General features: G+C 37.8%; 2 protein-coding genes across 2 annotated transcripts in view; one reads left to right on the forward strand and one right to left on the reverse strand.

Moving 5' to 3' along the window:
* Window positions 1-19,389, reverse strand: part of LOC142348366 (sideroflexin-1-like) — a 134,568-nt gene that overhangs the window by 31,637 nt on the left and 83,542 nt on the right. The window lies entirely within an intron of this gene.
* Window positions 1-19,389, forward strand: part of LOC142348524 (uncharacterized) — a 111,151-nt gene that overhangs the window by 24,988 nt on the left and 66,774 nt on the right. Inside the window, exon 5 of the mRNA XM_075399898.1 lies at window positions 604-728. Within this exon, the coding sequence (XP_075256013.1) occupies window positions 604-728 (125 nt within the window). The remainder of the gene's footprint in view (window positions 1-603; window positions 729-19,389) is intronic.

Raw genomic sequence — 19,389 nt, forward strand, 5'->3', positions numbered from 1 at the left:
TGAAAACGCCAACCCAGTGAATTGAAACTTGAAACATCTTGATAAGAAGCTTGTTAAAACTTGACAAATCTTGATAAGATCCTGGTAAGATTCTTGGTAACAAAACGTCAAGATATGTACGGACATGCAAGATCTTTGCAAGAAATTCAAGAAATAAGCTCTTGATAAGATAAACAAGAAAGAATCTTTAAGCTCTTAGAAAGATTTGCCAAGTTTTAGGGATATGAAAACAAGAATTAATAAGATTATGCAAGAACTGTCGGAAAATCGACATGGAGATTTTCCAGTATGATCTGTGGGGTAGCGAAAAAATTATTCAGTTAGCGCATATTTTTCACACACATACTTTGTGTGGTTGTCTTATAAAAACTGGTATAAACAAAACAATTCTCTCTTCTTTCCGTACTTCAGTTTTGTTCAGCAACAAAAAAAATTTAAAAAAAATTCCTCACGTTCCGTTTTGCCTTTTTCATCATGATTCAGAGCCACCTGATCGATTAAAAAATTAGATCAACATAGCTCCACTTCGGGTCGTAAAAGCCAGGATAGCTCCTGCCCTAATTATACGAGGGCGGAACAAAAAATGTTTAATTTATCTTCCAGATGGGGAGGGATCAGCAGATTCCGGTGAAGAAGAAGGTATGGCAATGCATCAGAGCCAAAGATCTGGGCCCCAACTCAAAATGGAGGAACCAATCCGAGAAGTGCCATCACGTCACTCGAGCAGGGTAAGTTCTGTTAGCTTGAACAACCCGAAACAGTTTTGAACGTCTGTAACCATTTAGATACCTAGTTTCTTGAAATATCGATTAAGTTAAACTCGAAACCTGCTTAATTTTCTATTACTTTTGAGAAAATTTAAATTTGTCCTTCCATACCGTGGCCAATCTAACTCGCTCAAACTGCTTAAAAAATCAATTGTGTCTCATTTAAATGAAGGAAAAACGACTGTACACTAATTTAAAAGCAATTCAGACGCATTTCATCACGTTAAATTTTTTAATGATAATAATAATTAAAAAATAATTTAAACAATATTTTTTACGTCGACTACATTGATTATTTCATTCTTTACCAAGGATATCAATCAAATCGAAAGGAATCCGTATTAATATCTCGGCAAATTATAACAAACAAAACTTCTTCAAACTTTAATTAAAAAATAAATCGAAACGTCGTTGATTTTTCGAAAAAAAACATGCACCAATACAAACAGTTGAAACAAACTATCGACATAGTGAAAATAGTAATATTTCGTTAACACAGAATCTACATAGCACAATTTTTTAGCCGTTCAAAACCGTACATCTGCTTAGAAAGTATGCATAATCTGGTAAATAGAAAATTCAGAGAGGAATACAAATTATGCATCATTTTTTGCCTCTTAAAAGATCCCACCTGAAAGAAGAAATAGAAATTTAATAAACAAATAGATCAAAAATAAGCAAAAAATAAATCATCTGATAAAAGTAGTAAAACTAACGCACTCAGTAATGATATTAAACATATTTCACAATACTGGGCAAAAGTACATTTTCGAAACGAATCTATCACAAATCATAAAATTTTGAGGTTTTAGATGCTGCCTGAGAGCATAAAGGGTAAATTGCAGTACTATGAGATTCCAATTTAGGGCGAAAATCGAGTATTGTGATCATTTAATGATTCTCTCGATAACGCCATGTTGTATACTTGCTGAGCGGGGTATCTCTAACCAAGATTGATCCTTCAAATCTGAATGCTTTACTTGTGCTGATTTTAACTGCAGTAAAAATGTTTTTGATAAGTGAAATAAATCTCTTGACGAAACGTTTTCTTATTGTTATGTCACCTTTATCATTAAAAGCGCAGTGGTCTGGCTACTAGAGTTTAACCTCAGCTATCAACAGGGGCTCGTTGTCTAACTTGTGAAAGATTTAAACACGGTTTCAAAACTGGTTTTTTGGAGATAGAGTAAATTTGAAACGTGAAAATTAAACCAACTGTTTTCGAATGAAATTGATTTGCTTCCTCCTCTATTCAACGTTTTTCTTATTATCCGTTTTAAAAGGTTTGTTTTTTATGCCTTTTTGTTTCCCTGTTGCTCTCTTCTCTCCTTTTTGTATCTGCCTAGCTTTCCATTCCTTTTTAGTCCAATCAAAATTGTTCAATGGAACTCCATTACACTGGCCGACTGATTGAAATTGTCACGTCATTCGTCTTGTAAGCAAACGCCGATTTTTTATATAAAAAATGAAATTTACAATTTTACTGCTTCTTATTAAATTTTGCAAAAATCATAGAATGGGAATAGTTTAAAATGTTCTATGATGAATTTTTTTGCAACAACGGAACATTTTTTTTCTTCGTCACACTGAGAAGCCAACCACAACTCAACAGTCATGACCTTTTTTTAAAGGTTAGTTTCAAGCTATCATGTAAAAGTTATGAGATCATGCATTCAGCTAAATCGTTAAGCCATGCCTATGCGCGAGTATACGTTTGGCACATCTGGGTACAGTTCATTATGATGAGTTTGCAAAATTCTAGATGGTACTTCTGGTACTGGTATTTGAAATTGTCGTTCAGGAATAACGACACTTTTCTTGTGAATTTTGTGGTCGGGGTGTGCCATCAAATAATTGTAATCCTCTTCGTAAACTACAGAGACTGGTTTCGTCTTTATTGCTTGTCCCTTCAGGATTCTACGGAAGGGGAATTTATTGTGAATTGGCAATTTTTTATGGGCCAAGTAAGTCCATAAAAAATGAAAAGCTTGCGATATAAGGAAGGAAAGTAATCCAACTGTGAGTGAGAGTTTGATTGTTGTAAAGCCCGACATATGTTCTGTTAGTGTAGCTCTGAGTTACTGCATCTGGAATGTTATCGGTTGTTTAAAGGCTCTAATTCGCACAGGGTCGCTCTTCTGCTCCTCTGGCAGGCGAATTATCTGCTTTTGTACCTCTTGAAAGAGTTTAATACGAGCTGTTGCAATATCTGGTAGGTGTGGAAAGCTGTCAAGCTCTGGAAAGTCGTTGAACAAATCATAGGAAGTTTAACGTCAACACGCTGAGCTGGTTCCTTGGAACAGGTTTCCAAATCAGACTTGAGGTGAATATTTGGTCCTTGAATTTCGTGTCCGCATCTGATGGTTATTATACAAACTGTGCAGCCTTCATGGATTTTCACTGGCATGGGTAAGCTGGAGTTCATTCGTCTTTCTTGTAGTTTGAACTTAGAGTGCGAAGATGTGATAAGCCATCTTCCAAAGCGTAGGTTTTTTGCTTTCTCCTTCAAAGGTAACTTTATTGATTTCAAGTCGCAATTCTCTAGCGATCGATACTGGTCTTGAAGTAGCAGAGCTGCTAAGCATGTTGAGCTTGTTTTCTTCATTGCGAATGTTTGTTCGCATATCGTGTAAACCTTTGAGCCAACGCATTTTTCCAAATCATTTTTTGATACTGCTGCTGTCTCGCTCTGGTCATCAGTTGTCGCGATATATCGATCCTCCAATTCCCATATGTTTGCAGTACCATCCTGCAATGGCATCGGTATTGGGATTGCTTCGTATACTGTAAGTAGTGTGGATTTTGACGCTAGTGAAACAGAAAAAGTGAAATTATTCCGGCTTCATCGGATTCAATTTTCTGAAGTAATTTGCTTTCATAGTACGTCAGTATATCTGTGAGTGGTATTGCTTAAGTTAACCAACTTCCATTTTCGATTTCATTTGTCATGACTGCCAAAAATATTTCGTGTAGGGTTTCTTTTGAGATGATAGAGAGCGGTAAAAATCCATTCACCATGGCTGAGAGGTTTTGTAGGAGGTTTGTTCGAAAACTTGCTAGTGCGAGTCTGTATGATCTAATAATTGTTTGAAGGGTGTTCAAAATTGACGAAATACTCGAGAGATGCTGATTCAGCTGTTGGCGCGAAAAGAAAAATTGATCGTAATTTCGTAACTCGTGGACATTCTTTTCTATGGCCAACATCTGGTTTTGGAGGTTTTCAAAATTAGCATTTTGCGCAATTGTGATGTCTTGCTGCTGTTTTTTCATGTCATTTATTTCTTCACCGAGAATAAAAAGGTTGTTGTCAATAGTTCCAGTTGCTTCTTTCCATTTCATGTTCATGTTATTAACATAGTTAACAGTTGAAAGTATTGCATTCCTGTTTTGACTTCCAAGCTTGTTGCAGCCACCAAGGATTCCTAAGAAACATGATTCACCTGACGCTAGTCCTAAACCAAGGCCCATTATTCCTGCTCCAACGTCCAGAGCCATTCCCATTGCTCGTTTTTCTCTTGTTTTGAGCGCAGTGGGAGAGAGTAGCATTTCAGTTTCGATGACCAATTTTCCAAGGTCACCTTTTGCTCGGTTGTGCTCGGTGTTTGTTACATTATAAATCCATTCAGCGCATGTAGTGCTTATGTTTTTTTCTGCGTATTCAAGCTGACATATTTGGGTCGGAGTTGTCCATTTTTGTGAAAGTTTTTGGCTATTTCACTCAGATAAATAGACAATGTTGCATTATGAGGCGGAAACGGAAGGACAAATTTAATATTTACAAATTTTTCTGCTACGACGACTTTCTGTTGGAAATTGAATAGGATTCCTGATTGCAGAATGAGGTTATCTCCTGGGTTGGGAACTGCGGAAATTTTGTCGGCGAATACAGCGATAAAGAAAACAAATTTCCAAACATAGCTGAATTTTGTTGTAGTTTACTGTCGTCGTTTGTTGCAAAGGAAGAGCGGGGTTGTCAATTGTGTAACGTGATCTAGTTCTTCGAGGTGGGGTAGGTCAAAAATTTCATCGGGACTATAGTGTTCAAGCCATTGATCTATGACTTCTCTCAATATGGGTGATTTCCAATCAAACTCGACCAATTGTGATTCTAAAGCGTGGAGGCGGAACAGAATATGGACTTTATTTTTGTGTTTTTTGTAACTGGTTACTTTGAACTCTTCAATTGATACTTCTTGCTCAAATAGACTGCAGTTAACAAAGCTCATTTTTTTTTATTTTTGTAGGCTGAATAGACTCTAAATTTGTTCAATATTCAATAATGTTGAATGCATGAATACTTGATGGAATGTGGCGCTCAGAGGAAAACTTAAGAACAAGAAATAGCTGTGATGTATTCTTTACAACAAACGTTTCGGTCAAAAGATTGGTGAATTGAAACGTTGCGCGGATAATATTTATATCTGTAGCCGGATAAAATATAGATGCAAGCTTTGCAAGTTTGCCATTAATTAGTATCAACATTGTTGTTTTGAACGATTGAATTTATTTTTAGTTCAGAAGATTTTGTTGGATCTCTCAATTATTCTGAATTTTGCAACCAGATAATTTGCCAAATGGAAGGGGAAAAATGGATAATTGTTTAACCTATCCCAATAGAAGAGATTGTGCGATTATTTATTTGTTTTGGTAACCGGCTTTGTTGATTTATTTTGATTACTTTTCTTTTGTTAGGTTGCTATGTTGTAAACCGCTTAAGGTTTCACAGTGGCGTCGTTCCATTGAGTAACAATCTGATTTCAGATGGGGGCTTTAAGAACACGCAGATGTTCGGTATAAGGGGTTTCCGCAAGCGGTTGTCCCTATTTTGACGGTGATGTACTTATATTACTGGGTAGTTTAGAGAATCAATGATAGCAAATTGTTGGGGAAACAAAACCTAGGCGCCTCATTTAAAAACTACGCAACATCGGTTGGGGGGTCGAAACTAATGCTAATTTATCCGAAAGTCAGCATTTTCCCCTACTCAGTTTTAATGACAGCGGAATGTATGCTCACAGACTGTCCGGTAAACGGTCAATGGAGAAATATCTAACCCTGACGGAGGGGAAATGGTTTCAACCTCCTAAGTTTCCTCACTTTGGCCAAGACTTTCTGTCTTATGCTTTCTCTGGAAATCGATTGTGGATAGTGTGGCGAGTGTCAAAGCTGGAATTGAAGCCACCAGAATAATTAAAAACGCTTTTGATATGCGAGAAGCTATTGCAGGCAAACGATTTGTCAGGGAGCATATGGATTTCTATTTTCAGAGGGTTGGGGAAACTTTTGCTATCCCGAATGATAGAGCCATTGCGTTTTTCGTTTTCGAAAAGTCAGGCGAGTGTGGAAGAAGATTTTCAGTAACTCTTGACATTTTGGCGATGGCAAATGGCGAAAGGGGCTCTAATAACCTAAGGAACTTTTTGCAAGAGAAACCTTGTGGTAGCCGACACGGTGACGCAAAAGGATATCGCTAAAACGACGAGTTGCAGTCCTTTATGGGTGATCTACGCGCATGTTTTTCTAATGTCAAGTTGCCTGCTTTAAAGAAGGGAGAGCAGCGGCAAAATGAAATTAAAAGGAAGCAGAACGCTAGAAAGAAAAAGGACAAGGTTGCTGCGATGCTGAGGGGAAGAAAGGAGCAAAGAGAGAGGCAAAAAGGGGAATAGTTAGCTGAAATTTTCCGGCTTTCATTTTCATTAAATTTAGTGTTTGTTTTTGTAAATAACTTTTGATTGGGACTTCAGAATAATTAAAAACGTTTTTGATATGCGAGAAGCTACTGCAGGCAAACGATTTGTCAGGGGAGCATATGGATTTCCATTTTCAGAGGGTTGGGGAAACTTTTGCTATCCCGAATGATAGAGCCATTGCGTTTTTCGTTTTCGAAAAGTCAGACGAGTGTGGAAGACGATTTTCAGTAACTCTTGACATTTTGGCGATGGCAAATGGCGAAAGGGGCTCTAATAACCTAAGGAACATTTTGTGCAAGAGAAACCTTGTGGTAGCCGACACGGTGACCCAAAAGGATATCGCAAAAACGACGAGTTGCAGTCCTTTATGTGTGATCTACGCGCATGTTTTTCTAATGTCAAGTTGCCTGCTTTAAAGACGGGAGAGCAGCGGCAAAATGAAATTACAAGGAAGGAGAACGCTAGAAAGAAAAAGGACAAGATTGCTGCGATGCTGAGGGGAAGAAAGGAGCAAAGAGAGAGGAAAAAAGGGGAATAGTTAGCTGAAATTTTCCTGCTTTCATTTTCATTAATTTTAGTGTTTGTTTTTTGTAAATAACTTTTGATTGGGACTTCAAAAATTCCTACTACAATTATGTAAGGCATTGTTTTGGCTATCGATTGGTACAAAATTTATGCCGAAATTGTGAATAGCATTCATGGGGGGAGCAAAAACTTCGAAATTTTGACAAAAAAATTCGTACCTTGCCCGTGCAATTTTTGGGTTTTGGGAAAAATCAGAAAAAACTTTTCTGATTTTGATGATTTTTAGGGAAATTTGCTCAATATGCATGATTTTGGTCTATATTATCCACTTGCTCACTGTTTATCCGTGTATTTCCTATCACAAATTGTGCTTATTATGCTGAAATGTAAGCAACGTGTGTTGTGAATAAGGAATAAAATGTGTGGCGGCCTTGTTTTATGAATTAAGTGAGGTTGGGGGGCTGAGAGTGAGGTTGGGGGGCTGGAAAATTTTCTCTAAGTTTTATAAGATTTTGAAATCCTAGGGATCAGAAATTATTTGGGATACGTATTAATGTTCTGAGAAAGTCATTGTGAATGATTTGTAAACAATTTTCTTGAGACATTCAGTGTTTGGGGGGCAAAAATGTGAAATTTTCGGGTCAAAATAGCGAAAAATTTGTCACTTTTTGCTTTTTTTTGGGGTTTTTCCTGTGTTTTTGGGTCAAATTATTTTCAGCTTTGGGAACAAGAAATAGCTGTGATGTATTCTTAACAACAAACGTTTCGGTCAAAAGATTGGTGAATTGAAACGTTGCGTGGATAATATTTATATCTGTAGCCGGATAAAATATAGATGTAAGCTTTGCAAGTTTGCCATTAATTAGTATCAACATTGTTGTTTTGAACGATTGAATTTATTTTTAGTTCAGAAGATTTTGTTGGATCTATCAATTTTTCTGAATTTTGCAACCAGCTAATTTGCCAAATGGAAGGGGGAAATGGATAATTGTTTAACCTATCCCAATAGAAGAGATTGTGCGATTATTTATTTGTTTTGGTAACCGCCTTTGTTGATTTATTTTGATTACTTTTCTTTTGTTAGGTTGCTGTTGTAAACCGCTTAAGGTTTCACAAAGGCGTCGTTCCATTGAGTAACAATCTGATTTCAGATGGGGCTTTAAGAATACGCAGATGTTCGGTATAAGGGGTTTCCGCAAGCGGTTGTCCCTATTTTGACGGTGATGTACTTATATTACTGGGTAGTTTAGAGAATCAATGATAGCAAATTGTTGGGGAAACAATACCTAGGCGCCTCATCTGAAGAGGGTATGTTTATTTAGAGGGTTGTTTGGAGGGTTATTAACGATGAATAGGCGGCTTTAGTTTTGACTGCAAGAGTTTGTCTCTTTGACGCACAAGATTCTGGGTAATTTTTGAACTGGCGTCTTTTTTATTGGTTCGATCTCTCCGAACAAAGCAAGCGAGTACAAAAAGGGGTTGTTCTTAGAGTCATAATAAAGACCATTTCTGCGTCAAAACAAAATGTAATGTCTTTGTTTTGTCTATATTTTGATGGTAACTATGACAACCGACGGTAGATTTGGTTACGCTTGAGGGATTAATTTGTAGTGGGTCAACGTTTTGTTGCTTTTTTATGAGTCTTTCAGAGGTGAAAAATGTTGTTTTTTTGGGGGGGCTGCAAGAAATTTTACTCGGGGATGGGGGTTGGGGATTAATGCAAATTGATTGTCGAAATCTTTTGTATCACATGGTTGGGGGAGTGGATTATAATCCATTATTGTTGAAAGGGTGTACATTTGATTGTTTAAAGATAGTTATCATCAAGTGTTTTCAGATCAGAGATGTGCAAAAACGTTTCTCTTGATGTTGTCAGTGAACTTGTAGCCCGTTGTTGTCCATCGGGGACAACTTATTTTAAGGCCGGAGAGGCTAAATCGTTTTGTCCTTTTTGGGACCAAGTTTGTGGCCGGGAGCCCATGAGTGGGGCGGATGACTCCACTAGTGCCATAATACTGGGCACTCTTGTCCCTGCAGGAGTAATCTTGCTGTTTGGGGTGACTGTGGGGATTTTCCTGTACAAGAAATGTAGGAGGGGTTCAAGACAGTAAACAATACACTGAGACTTGTAGTTTAGCATTGTGACTAACTTTTGAACTGAACTTATTCTGAATGCTGATTTGTTTTTTTTTCTTTTTCTTTAATTTGATGTAGGGGACCTGTATATAACTTTACAATTGTTTATCTTGGACTTTATGTTAATTTACAATTTGTTATGCGACTTTTTATATCATTACTACTTCTCAATTTCTGTCACTTTTAAGATTCGAGTCAATTTGGCACGTGTAATAATGTGGTCTAGATTTCAGATAACTGTGTTAGGAACTATGGTTGATGAGATATTCAGTTTTTTTTGCCAATGATTGTGATATTAACTATGCTACCCAGGTCAACCATATTGAGAACCAAACGGGGGACCAAGCTGCATTCATTCCGGACATGAGCATGGTAATTATTGGCCAATCCCTGCATACTCGAATCGCCAACGCCGAATTGTATGGGGGCTTTGAAAACTACGCAACATCGGTTGGGGGGTCGAAACTAATGCTAATTTACCCGAAAGTCAGCATCTTCCACTACTCAGTTTTAATGACAGCGGAATGTATGCTCACAGACTGTCCGATAAACGGTCAACTGAGAAATATCTAACCCTGACGGAGGGGAAATGGTTTCAACCTCCTAAGTTTCCTCACTTTGGCCAAGACTTTCTGTCTTATGCTTTCTCTGGAAATCGATTGTGGATAGTGTGGCGGAGTGTCAAAGCTGGAATTGAAGCCACCAGAATAATTAAAAACGTTTTTGATATGCTAAAAGCTATTGCAGGCAAACGATTTGTCAGGGAACATATGGATTTCCATTTTTAGAGGGTTGGGGAAACTTTTGCTATCCCGAATGATAGAGCCATTGCGTTTTTCGTTTTCGAAAAGTCAGACGAGTGTGGAAGAAGATTTTCAGTAACTCTTGACATTTTGGCGATTGCAAATGGCGAAAGGGGCTCTGATAACCTAAGGAAATTTTTGCAAGAGAAACCTTGTGGTAGCCGACACGGTGACGCAAAAGGATATCGCAAAAACGACGAGTTGCAGTCCTTTATGTGTGATCTACGCGCATGTTTTTCTAATGTCAAGTTGCCTGCTTTAAAGACGGGAGAGCAGCGGCAAAATGAAATTACAAGGAGAACGCTAGAAAGAAAAAGGACAAGGTTGCTGCGATGCTGAGGGGAAGAAAGGAGCAAAGAGAGGCAAAAAGGGGAATAGTTAGCTGAAATTTTCCGGCTTTCATTTTCATTAATTTTAGTGTTTGTTTTTTGTAAATAACTTTTGATTGGGACTTCAGAATAATTAAAAACGTTTTTGATATGCGAGAAGCTACTGCAGGCAAACGATTTGTCAGGGGAGCATATGGATTTCCATTTTCAGAGGGTTGGGGAAACTTTTGCTATCCCGAATGATAGAGCCATTGCGTTTTTCGTTTTCGAAAAGTCAGACGAGTGTGGAAGACGATTTTCAGTAACTCTTGACATTTTGGCGATGGCAAATGGCGAAAGGGGCTCTAATAACCTAAGGAACATTTTGTGCAAGAGAAACCTTGTGGTAGCCGACACGGTGACCCAAAAGGATATCGCAAAAACGACGAGTTGCAGTCCTTTATGGGTGATCTACGAGCATGTTTTTCTAATGTCAAGTTGCCTGCTTTAAAGAAGGGAGAGCAGCGGCAAAATGAAATTACAAGGAAGGAGAACGCTAGAAAGAAAAAGGACAAGGTTGCTGCGATGCTGAGGGGAAGAAAGGAGCAAAGAGAGAGGAAAAAAGGGGAATAGTTAGCTGAAATTTTCCTGCTTTTATGTTCATTAATTTTAGTGTTTGTTTTTTGTAAATAACTTTTGATTGGGACTTCAAAATTTCCTACTACAATTATGTAAGGCATTGTTTAGGCTATCGATTGGTACAACATTTATGCCGAAATTGTGAATAGCATGCATGGGGGGAGCAAAAACTTCGAAATTTTGACGAAAAAATTCGTACCTTGCCCGTTCAATTTTTGGGTTTTGGGTCCATTTTATCAACTTTGTAGACGATTTTAAATTTTTCGAGACTTCAGTGCCATAATCGGGACAATTACCAACAGTCTGGGCTAATTTTTGTTACCCTGGACTTTATTCGCCAGATTCAGCGAGAAAAAACTTTTCTGATTTTGATGATTTTTAGGGAAATTTGCTCAATATGCATGATTTTGGTCTATATTATCCACTTGCTCACTGTTTATCCGTGTATTTCCTATCACAAATTGTGCTTATTATGCTGAAATGTAAGCAACGTGTGTTGTGAATAAGGAATAAAATGTGTGGCGGCCTTGTTTTATGAATTAAGTGAGGTTGGGGGGCTGAGAGTGAGGTTGGGGGGCTGGAAAATTTTCTCTAAGTTTTATAAGATTTTGAAATCCTAGGGATCAGAAATTATTTGGGATACGTATTAATGTTCTGAGAAAGTCATTGTGAATGATTTGTAAACAATTTTCTTGAGACATTCAGTGTTTGGGGGGCAAAAATGTGAAATTTTCGGGTCAAAATAGCGAAAAATTTGTCACTTTTTGCTTTTTTTTTGGGGGTTTTTCCTGTGTTTTTGGGTCAAATTATTTTCAGCTTTGGGTGGAAGCTGCGCATTTATGGGAAGCAAGTTAGGCAACGTTGCGCCGGGACGGTTTTGGCGGTTTAGGGCCAATTGAGCTTTTTTAGGGCCAATTTTTGGCGGTTTTTTGACATAAAAGGGTCAAAAATTTGCATTTTGAAAAAAAAAACTGAAAATCAGGGACTTCAGTATGGTAAAGCAAGCTTTTGGGGGGACGGGGGGTTTTTTTGTGGTCCTGAGATTATTGGGCCCAAATCGGGGAGAAAATAACTTTAGACCAATTGATGTATTAAATGCTGATATTTATGGAAAAGACACCGTTTTGAATGAGTTTTCCTTTCTTTCAGTTTGGAATATTGAATAATGCAAGACGTTCCAAAGCTAACCAAGTTGATTACCACCGTTCAGAAGTCAATAAATTGTTTGAAGTTGTTTTAAAAACCAAGTTAATAGAAGTTATGGGAATTAGACCTTTACCAGTTATTGACGACGCCGGCCCTTTACTCAATTCTAACAACTTTCCAAGTTATGCCTTTGTTATCCGTGGACCTGAAGCCGATACTGTCCGTTGTTTGAAGTCAGATGTCAGTCGCGCATGGAAATTGGGTGACGTAGATATAGAAGAATTTTTATCAAGTCAAGGTGCAACGCGGAATTCTGAAAGTTTTAACGGCGAACTTGCTGGTTTTGAGTCTTCCAGAACAATTTCTTTCGCATTGCCAAAAACCAAGATCAATTTTTCTTTACCTCCATGTACTACACCTACAGTTTTTGATATGCTTGCAGCACATGGCGGTTGGTTCACAAATGGCCATTAAGAATATGGTGGTGCCGCGTCTGTTGCTAAATTTGTATCCGGCTCAAAGCTGTGGATAATTACTGATGGCAATCGTGAGACCCAAAGATTTCTTTTAAACATGAAGACATTTAGTGAATTACAGAACTTTTTGCATGTAAAAACTACAGCTTCCAAATCGAAAACTTATTTACCACATTTATTTTATCATGTTGGTCAGCCTGGAGATATCATTGTTCAGCCTGAATTTCATGTTCATTGTGTTGTTACTAAGGAAGCATTTGCCCCTGACGACAATTCAAAAAGTGTTTGGGCCCTTGTTCATGAATGGGAAGGAATTAACAACAATTACTTACAACTTAGAAGAATTTTATTGGATAATTTTGTCTTTGGCGTTTCACGCGGTTTAGTTGAACAAATTATGTCTGAGGGACATTTTAACCTAGAGGAATTCTGCCAACTCTTTCTCTGGCGCGACTGGCTGACAGCTTATCAAAAATGGCACCGTAAAAATTGCCGAAGTATTGAAAGAAACGAAGTTATTACCGATACTGTACAAAGATATTTCATTATTTCTGACGTTTTAGCACATTTACGTGCCTTGGCCTTAACTAACTATGATTTGGCAGAAAGTTTTAACCTTCGAAATAAGCACGACATTTGACGCGGAATAGTTAGCTGTCATAAACTTAGAACATTAGATTTGCCTGAGAGAGTAAATTTGGAAGAAGAAGAAGTTAGAAAAAAGATTTTCTTCTACAAAAAACTCAGTGAAAAAATATTGCCTTTAAATGATGAGCAAAAAAAGCATATTCCGCTTAAACTGTACGCCGTTAGTGAAGATCTAATGCTAATCCGAGCGCGTCTCGGTTTGCCTTCAGAGAAAACTTCATTTTTAAAGAGAGGAGTCCGATATTATTCGGGCAGGGACTGCCGTTTACAATCATTTGTTTCGTTTATTGAAATCACAAATTTGAATTATTTTTTCACTTAACATGTAACCATGCATTCTAAACCACTTAAGACGGAACCAATTAAACTAAGTTTTTATTTATTTTGACCATTATTGCCGTTTTATCCTTTTGGACGGATGCTTCAACTCTTGTTTCTTGGTTTTTTGGAGAGGAAGAGTTGTCGCTGTCGCTTCAACATCAACAGGTGAGTTTAGTTTCCGTTTGCCGTTTTTTGTGACGGGGTGGGAATATATACTCTAGGCTGTTTTTTGACTTATTTGCAATGTGAGAATATATATGCAAGGCTGTTTTTCAAGTTTTTTTCAATATATTTTTTTTTGATCATTGTGTTTGCGTGAGTGCGAAAGTTTGTTTTTGTGTTTTATTTTCTTGCTTGTTTATTTGTGCGTATGTTTGTAGTTGTTTGTTTATCTTTAAAAGTAGCAACTGAAAGTTGTTTTTCAGTGTACTTCCAGTTAGAGCTCTATGGTTAGTAAGCTGTTGAACAAATATACGACAAACAATGTTTCTATTCATTGTGTTTTTTAAGAGCTGTTAGAATTTCGTCTTGTTAGAGTTTTGTTCAAAGTTTGATTACGGCGGAAGTAAAAAACCGTAAAATTCGAATTTGTGTTCATGTTGGTTTTTATGTTAACTTCATGTAAGCTTTGTTTTCTAATAGTTAGCTTTTTTTCCAACTTGACTGCCTATAGAAGTGTGATCAGTACCTCTTGACAGCTAAATGTAGGCGTTGTTTTCAACGTTAATTTATTTTGTAACTTCTTACACTTAATGGTAATTTAGAAGCACAATAAGGGAAGTGCGGATGTTTTCCACTTGTTTATTGTTTCCAGATACACTAAGGTGTATTTCAGGAATTTTGTGTGTTTTTGCTTTGCTATGATTGCTGCTGATTGTGGTTGAAAATTAATTGATTTTTATGCGCACCCTTTGCGTCTTTTTGAATGGAAATGCCTGCAATTTGTGGCAAAGTTCGTTCCTCTCTAATTGATCCTACATCACAAGGCGCCTCATTTTGTTGTGAGTTACATCTTTTGCCTGGACCAGGTGCTCTCTGAAGTGGTGGTAGTGTGTTCAAGTCATCAGCTTGGTTGCTTGTAGGGAACCTATCGCGGTGTAAAAGTGGTGGGGGCCTCGGGATTGAGTTGTCAGAGTCATATAGTGGATTTGAAAACAATTCGAATCTTTCATCTATTGTGAGGTTGTCGGTTCCAGTCGAATTAGACGATTGGGGTATTGGTAAGCGAACAGTACATGACTGGAAATATAATTGTAGGCAGTTGTAACGATCCAGTTCGCTTTGCTCAGGAATAGTGCTTATTGTTCGGTCAGCTGAATTTGATAAATCCATTAAGTCACTTGCTTGTCCATTGTAACTGGTTCCTGGTGTCTCATGGTCAGAAGTTGCTGTGCTTTGATGTGATGATTCTATCACATCTTCCTCCATATCTGTAGAGCTTTCTTGGTTGATTCGACTATAATTGGCCGACCGATTGCTAGGAAAAAGTTTCCACTTGAAAAGCTCTCTGGAAAACTAGAGGTTTGCGAAAGAGAAGCCTGAATTGGCGCTGGTAAGCTAAGACAAAAGAAGGCTCCGCATTGCAGATTGTCATCATCTAGTGTTGTTTGAAGGTCCACAATTTGCGTAATTTTGACAGGATTTTCGCCATATATGATTATTGCTATTTCAGTTCGCAAAAAAGTTATTTCAACCATAGATTCAAACTCTGCGGTGCTGATGTTTCCAAAACTTGTAGGCAACCGTTCTATTGCTAGTTCACGGAGTCCGAGTTGTTGTGCTCTAAATTGGAGATCTTCAAGGCACGAAAGTATATTTCCTTGCTGAATTTTTTCACACCTGTCAGAAATTATTGCGCTAAAAATCCATCGATTCTCTTCGTCAAAATATAAACAAGTCTGCCCGACACAAGTGTTCTGTCGGTTTGGTTGGCAGTGCATCTCAGTGTGGTTTGTGTAAAGATCTTGTGTCAATTCCGTTACAGTTTCTGCATGCATTGATACCCAGTGTACGATATGCGTTTTTGAGTTGACGATTTTCCCTTGTTGTCGGTCAATGATTGGTTCGCGGATAGAACTTAAATGATCTGCGCATTGTTCCCTTACAGCCATCATTCTGTCGTCTGAACGAAGATTATATCTGTGATGAGTGGTTTGAGTTTTCTTTATGGCCAAACTTGTATTCTGACGCGTCAATAACGCTCGGGACCGTGAAGTTTTGTTCTGACGTTATATGACCTTCAACTAAAAACTCATCATTCGAGCTCGGATTGTTTGCAGTTGAAATTGGTGGTTCTGCTGCTCTGTATATAGTTTCTGATGGACTATTATCAAACTGAACTTCTTTTTTGTCGGGCTCTGGTGAAATTTCAAGGGACGTTTCAATGTACGCATCCAGTAGATATGGTTCTTTCTCATGTTGTTCAATGTTGGGGAGTGTTTCAAATTTGCTGGGGTCTACTTCCTCTAAATCATTGACAATAAATTGTGGTTTAATTGGTCTAAGTCTAATTCGGTGAACTAAATGTGTGTAATGTGTTCCCACTTTGCGAACAAGATAGATACTGTGAGTTAGTATTTTCTCCACTCTATACAAAGGCAACCACTTACTCTTTTGTTTTTTAAAAGACGTGTTTGGGTTAGAAATTTTAGGATCCAAAAGTAGGCAAAAGGAGTACAACTGAAGTGGTGACGCGGCACATTTCCGGTCATAAAATTTTCTATTTTGGTGATAAGAAGTAACGAGATTCTGCCTAGCGTTAGCAAAAAGCTGTGACATTCTGTTGTGCAGTTTGGATATGTACTCAAAATGATTCTTAGGTTGCGTTTCTGCTGAGGTTTTAAATCGCAAGTCTACTGAAGTATGAGGCTCCCTTCCATGGAAGAGTAATGATGGTGGACAACCAATTGCTTTATGATAAGTTGTGTTGTGGGCAAATGTCGCCACATCAACATAATTATACCAATCTGAAGAGAGTTGGTTTTCGTTTACTTTAAGTGCACGCTTGAAGCTAGCATGGCTCCTTTCCAAAAGACCTATTGTCTGAGGGTGTTTCAACGTTGCGTGTTTCAGTTGTATGCCTAGCATTTTAGTCAAGTTATTGATCAAGTTTGCTGTGAATACTGTACCTAAGTCTGTTAAAATGGTTTTGGGCAAGTATGCGTGACGGAAAAAGATACTTGTAAGTGCTTTTGCAACTAATTCTGCATCAGCGCTTCGGAGAGGTAGTGCAAACAGGTAACGTGTAAACACATCAATTCCTGTTCACACAAACTTGAACTGGCTCCCTGGCATTATACCTACGAGATCTATCTCAAATAAGTCTTTGCGTGGAAGCGATTGGAAAAGGCAACGGCCTCAGTAATGCTGGTTTAACTGTTTTCGCTTGAAGACAAGTCAAACAATTTCTCACATAGTTAACAATGGTTTCACTGAAACTAGGAAAGTAATACTTCAGTCTGAAGTCGTGTATCATCTTACCGATTCCTGAGTGTTTTTTGTTGCTCATTGTGGAGACGAAAAAGAAGTTCATCACGAAGTTGTACCGGGACGCAAAATGTTAGCTGTGTCGTTTCCAATGTCGTTAAAAAACTTCCTAAATAAAACTCCTTTATCAATGACCAATCTGGGAAGCTGTTTGGCATATTTTCGTTGAGAAGGTGTTAACTCCCGTTTTAATATCTCCACTCCTTTTATCCATTTAATGGCTAATTGTATGTCTGCATCTTTTGATTGCTCCTCTGCTTGATCAATAGGTTGAGTAAATTCAGATAAATCAAGGTTGTTTTTTGGATTGTCTTCATTAAGTGCAAGCAGGTTTGGCTGAATTTCTTTCCGAGAAAAGCAAATTGGGACAACCTCAGCATCTATTTCCAAATGCAGTAACGGGATATCGTTTTTCTTGTACAGTTGAAGAATATTGATTGATAGCTCTGTAGGTTGAGTTTCAGATAGAGAATTATCTCGAACTTGATATGATTATTGATATGAATTCTAGAGAAATAATCTGCAGCTGTGCAGGCTGAAAGATTTTGGATCCGAATGTAACTGGGCTATAGACTTTCAGTTCCTTACCTGCTTTGTTAGTAACGTAATCTTCTATCATTAAGACAAAACCTGCTGCAAAATATGATGAATCAGCAAGAATAACGTACTGACAACCAACTTTTGTTAACCTCAATGTCATTTGGCAAATACGTTTTAGTTCATGTTTCAACTCTTCAAAGATTTCACGATGGATCGTTTCAATTATAATGTCATGGTCCATATGTAATAGTTTGTAGAATGGTAGAAGTTTTTCAGAAAGGCGAGGTATGAAAGATTTGTAAAATTGCAAGAAACCGATGAAGCGTCTGACTTGTTACTCGGTTTGGGGAATTTGTAGCTTTTCAAGAAAATTTGTTATTTATTCTTCTGTGGGTTGAACACCTTCTGAAGTTATTGTTTGTCCAAAAAACTCAATAGATGAGGTGCCAAACTCACACTTATTTGGAGAGAGTTTTAGTCCTGCATTTTGAATGCATTTGAAGATGCACTCAAGGTTGTCAGTCAATTCTGGTACGTTGTTCGAAGCAGTCCCGACATCATCAATGTACTGGATACATTTATCAGTTATGATACATGGATCCAGTTTTTGTCTCATGAAGGAACTGAATGTGCTCACTTAGTCCTTGTGCCAATCGTAAGAATGCATAGGTTCGGGATGCAAAATTGAATGGTAAAACCTCAACTGAGCGTTGATCTGCCATTTGGAGTGCAAAGTAGGCTTGGCTACAATCTAGCTTACAGAACAATTTGTTTCCCGCGAGGTGCGCTCCTGCATCGGCAAGCGTTAAAATTGGGAAATTATTGGAGTCATAATCGAATGGGAGAAGGTGATTAATTTTCCTTAAATCGATTAGGAGTCAGTTTTCCACTTGGTTTCCGTTGAGCGAATATTGGAGAAGAGTATTTTGAAAAGGGTAAAGTCGTTATGATTCCATAATACTGAAGTAAAGCGAGTTCAGTTAACAGCTCGTCACGGATATGGATTGGTGTGGTTGGACTCTGTGAGTAAACTGGCTTGTCATGCTCAGGCGTTAGAAGAACTTTAGAGTCATCATTGCGACCTACATCTAGTCTATGTCTGGCGAAAACTGTGAAATTTTTTCAACAAAGCTTCAATCTGTGAACGTTCTGAAGCCGAAATAATTGATTTGTCCCATGAAAACATTTGATGAAATTAATTTTCCTGTTCTGGGGAATTTTCAGGATTCAGTCCTTCCTGCTCTCTGAACTTAACTAAATTTGTTTTTCACTTCCTGTAAGAGAATCGAGGTTTTGACAGTTTTCTGGAGTTGGAAACAAGAAATTGCCTGGTACTGTATTGGGAGCTTGACCATTGCTTACTGATGCTAAGATTGTTTCGTTCAGAATTGTGTCGCATTCGGTGTCATTTTCCAAAGTTAGCAGCTTTGGATCTATTGGAATGATGAACTTTGCTTGATCTGGGGTAACTAATTCAAATTCGGCTAATATCTCTTTCGCAGGAATTTCAACTGGTGTGTCTGATCTGTTAAGGAGGCCCAGACGTATTCGACCTTTACAATCAGTGGTCTCAATTGCACTGCTGATACTCACACTGTGTTTTTTTCAAATTCTTTATTTGGATCAATTAAACCTGTAACTTCTTTCAAATCCTCTCCATCTAGGCAGTGTACAAGAATCATGTGGAATGCTGAGGGACCCACTTCAATTGAATCCTCTAAAACTAGTTAGAATTTATTTTTTGCTTTTGAAAAGTTCTTCTCTTTTTTGCTAAGAGAATGAATAAAAAAGAAGAAATCAGGAGAGCGCAGAAGGCATCGTTTGCAGTCTACAACTACGTTATTTTTATCAAGAAAAGGCAATCCCAAAAGAATATCGTTCATATCTGGTAAGATGAGAAATCG

Source organism: Convolutriloba macropyga, chromosome 10 (genome assembly GCF_964194025.1).
Source record: "Convolutriloba macropyga chromosome 10, txConMacr16.3, whole genome shotgun sequence".
Lineage (NCBI taxonomy): Eukaryota > Metazoa > Xenacoelomorpha > Acoela > Convolutidae > Convolutriloba > Convolutriloba macropyga.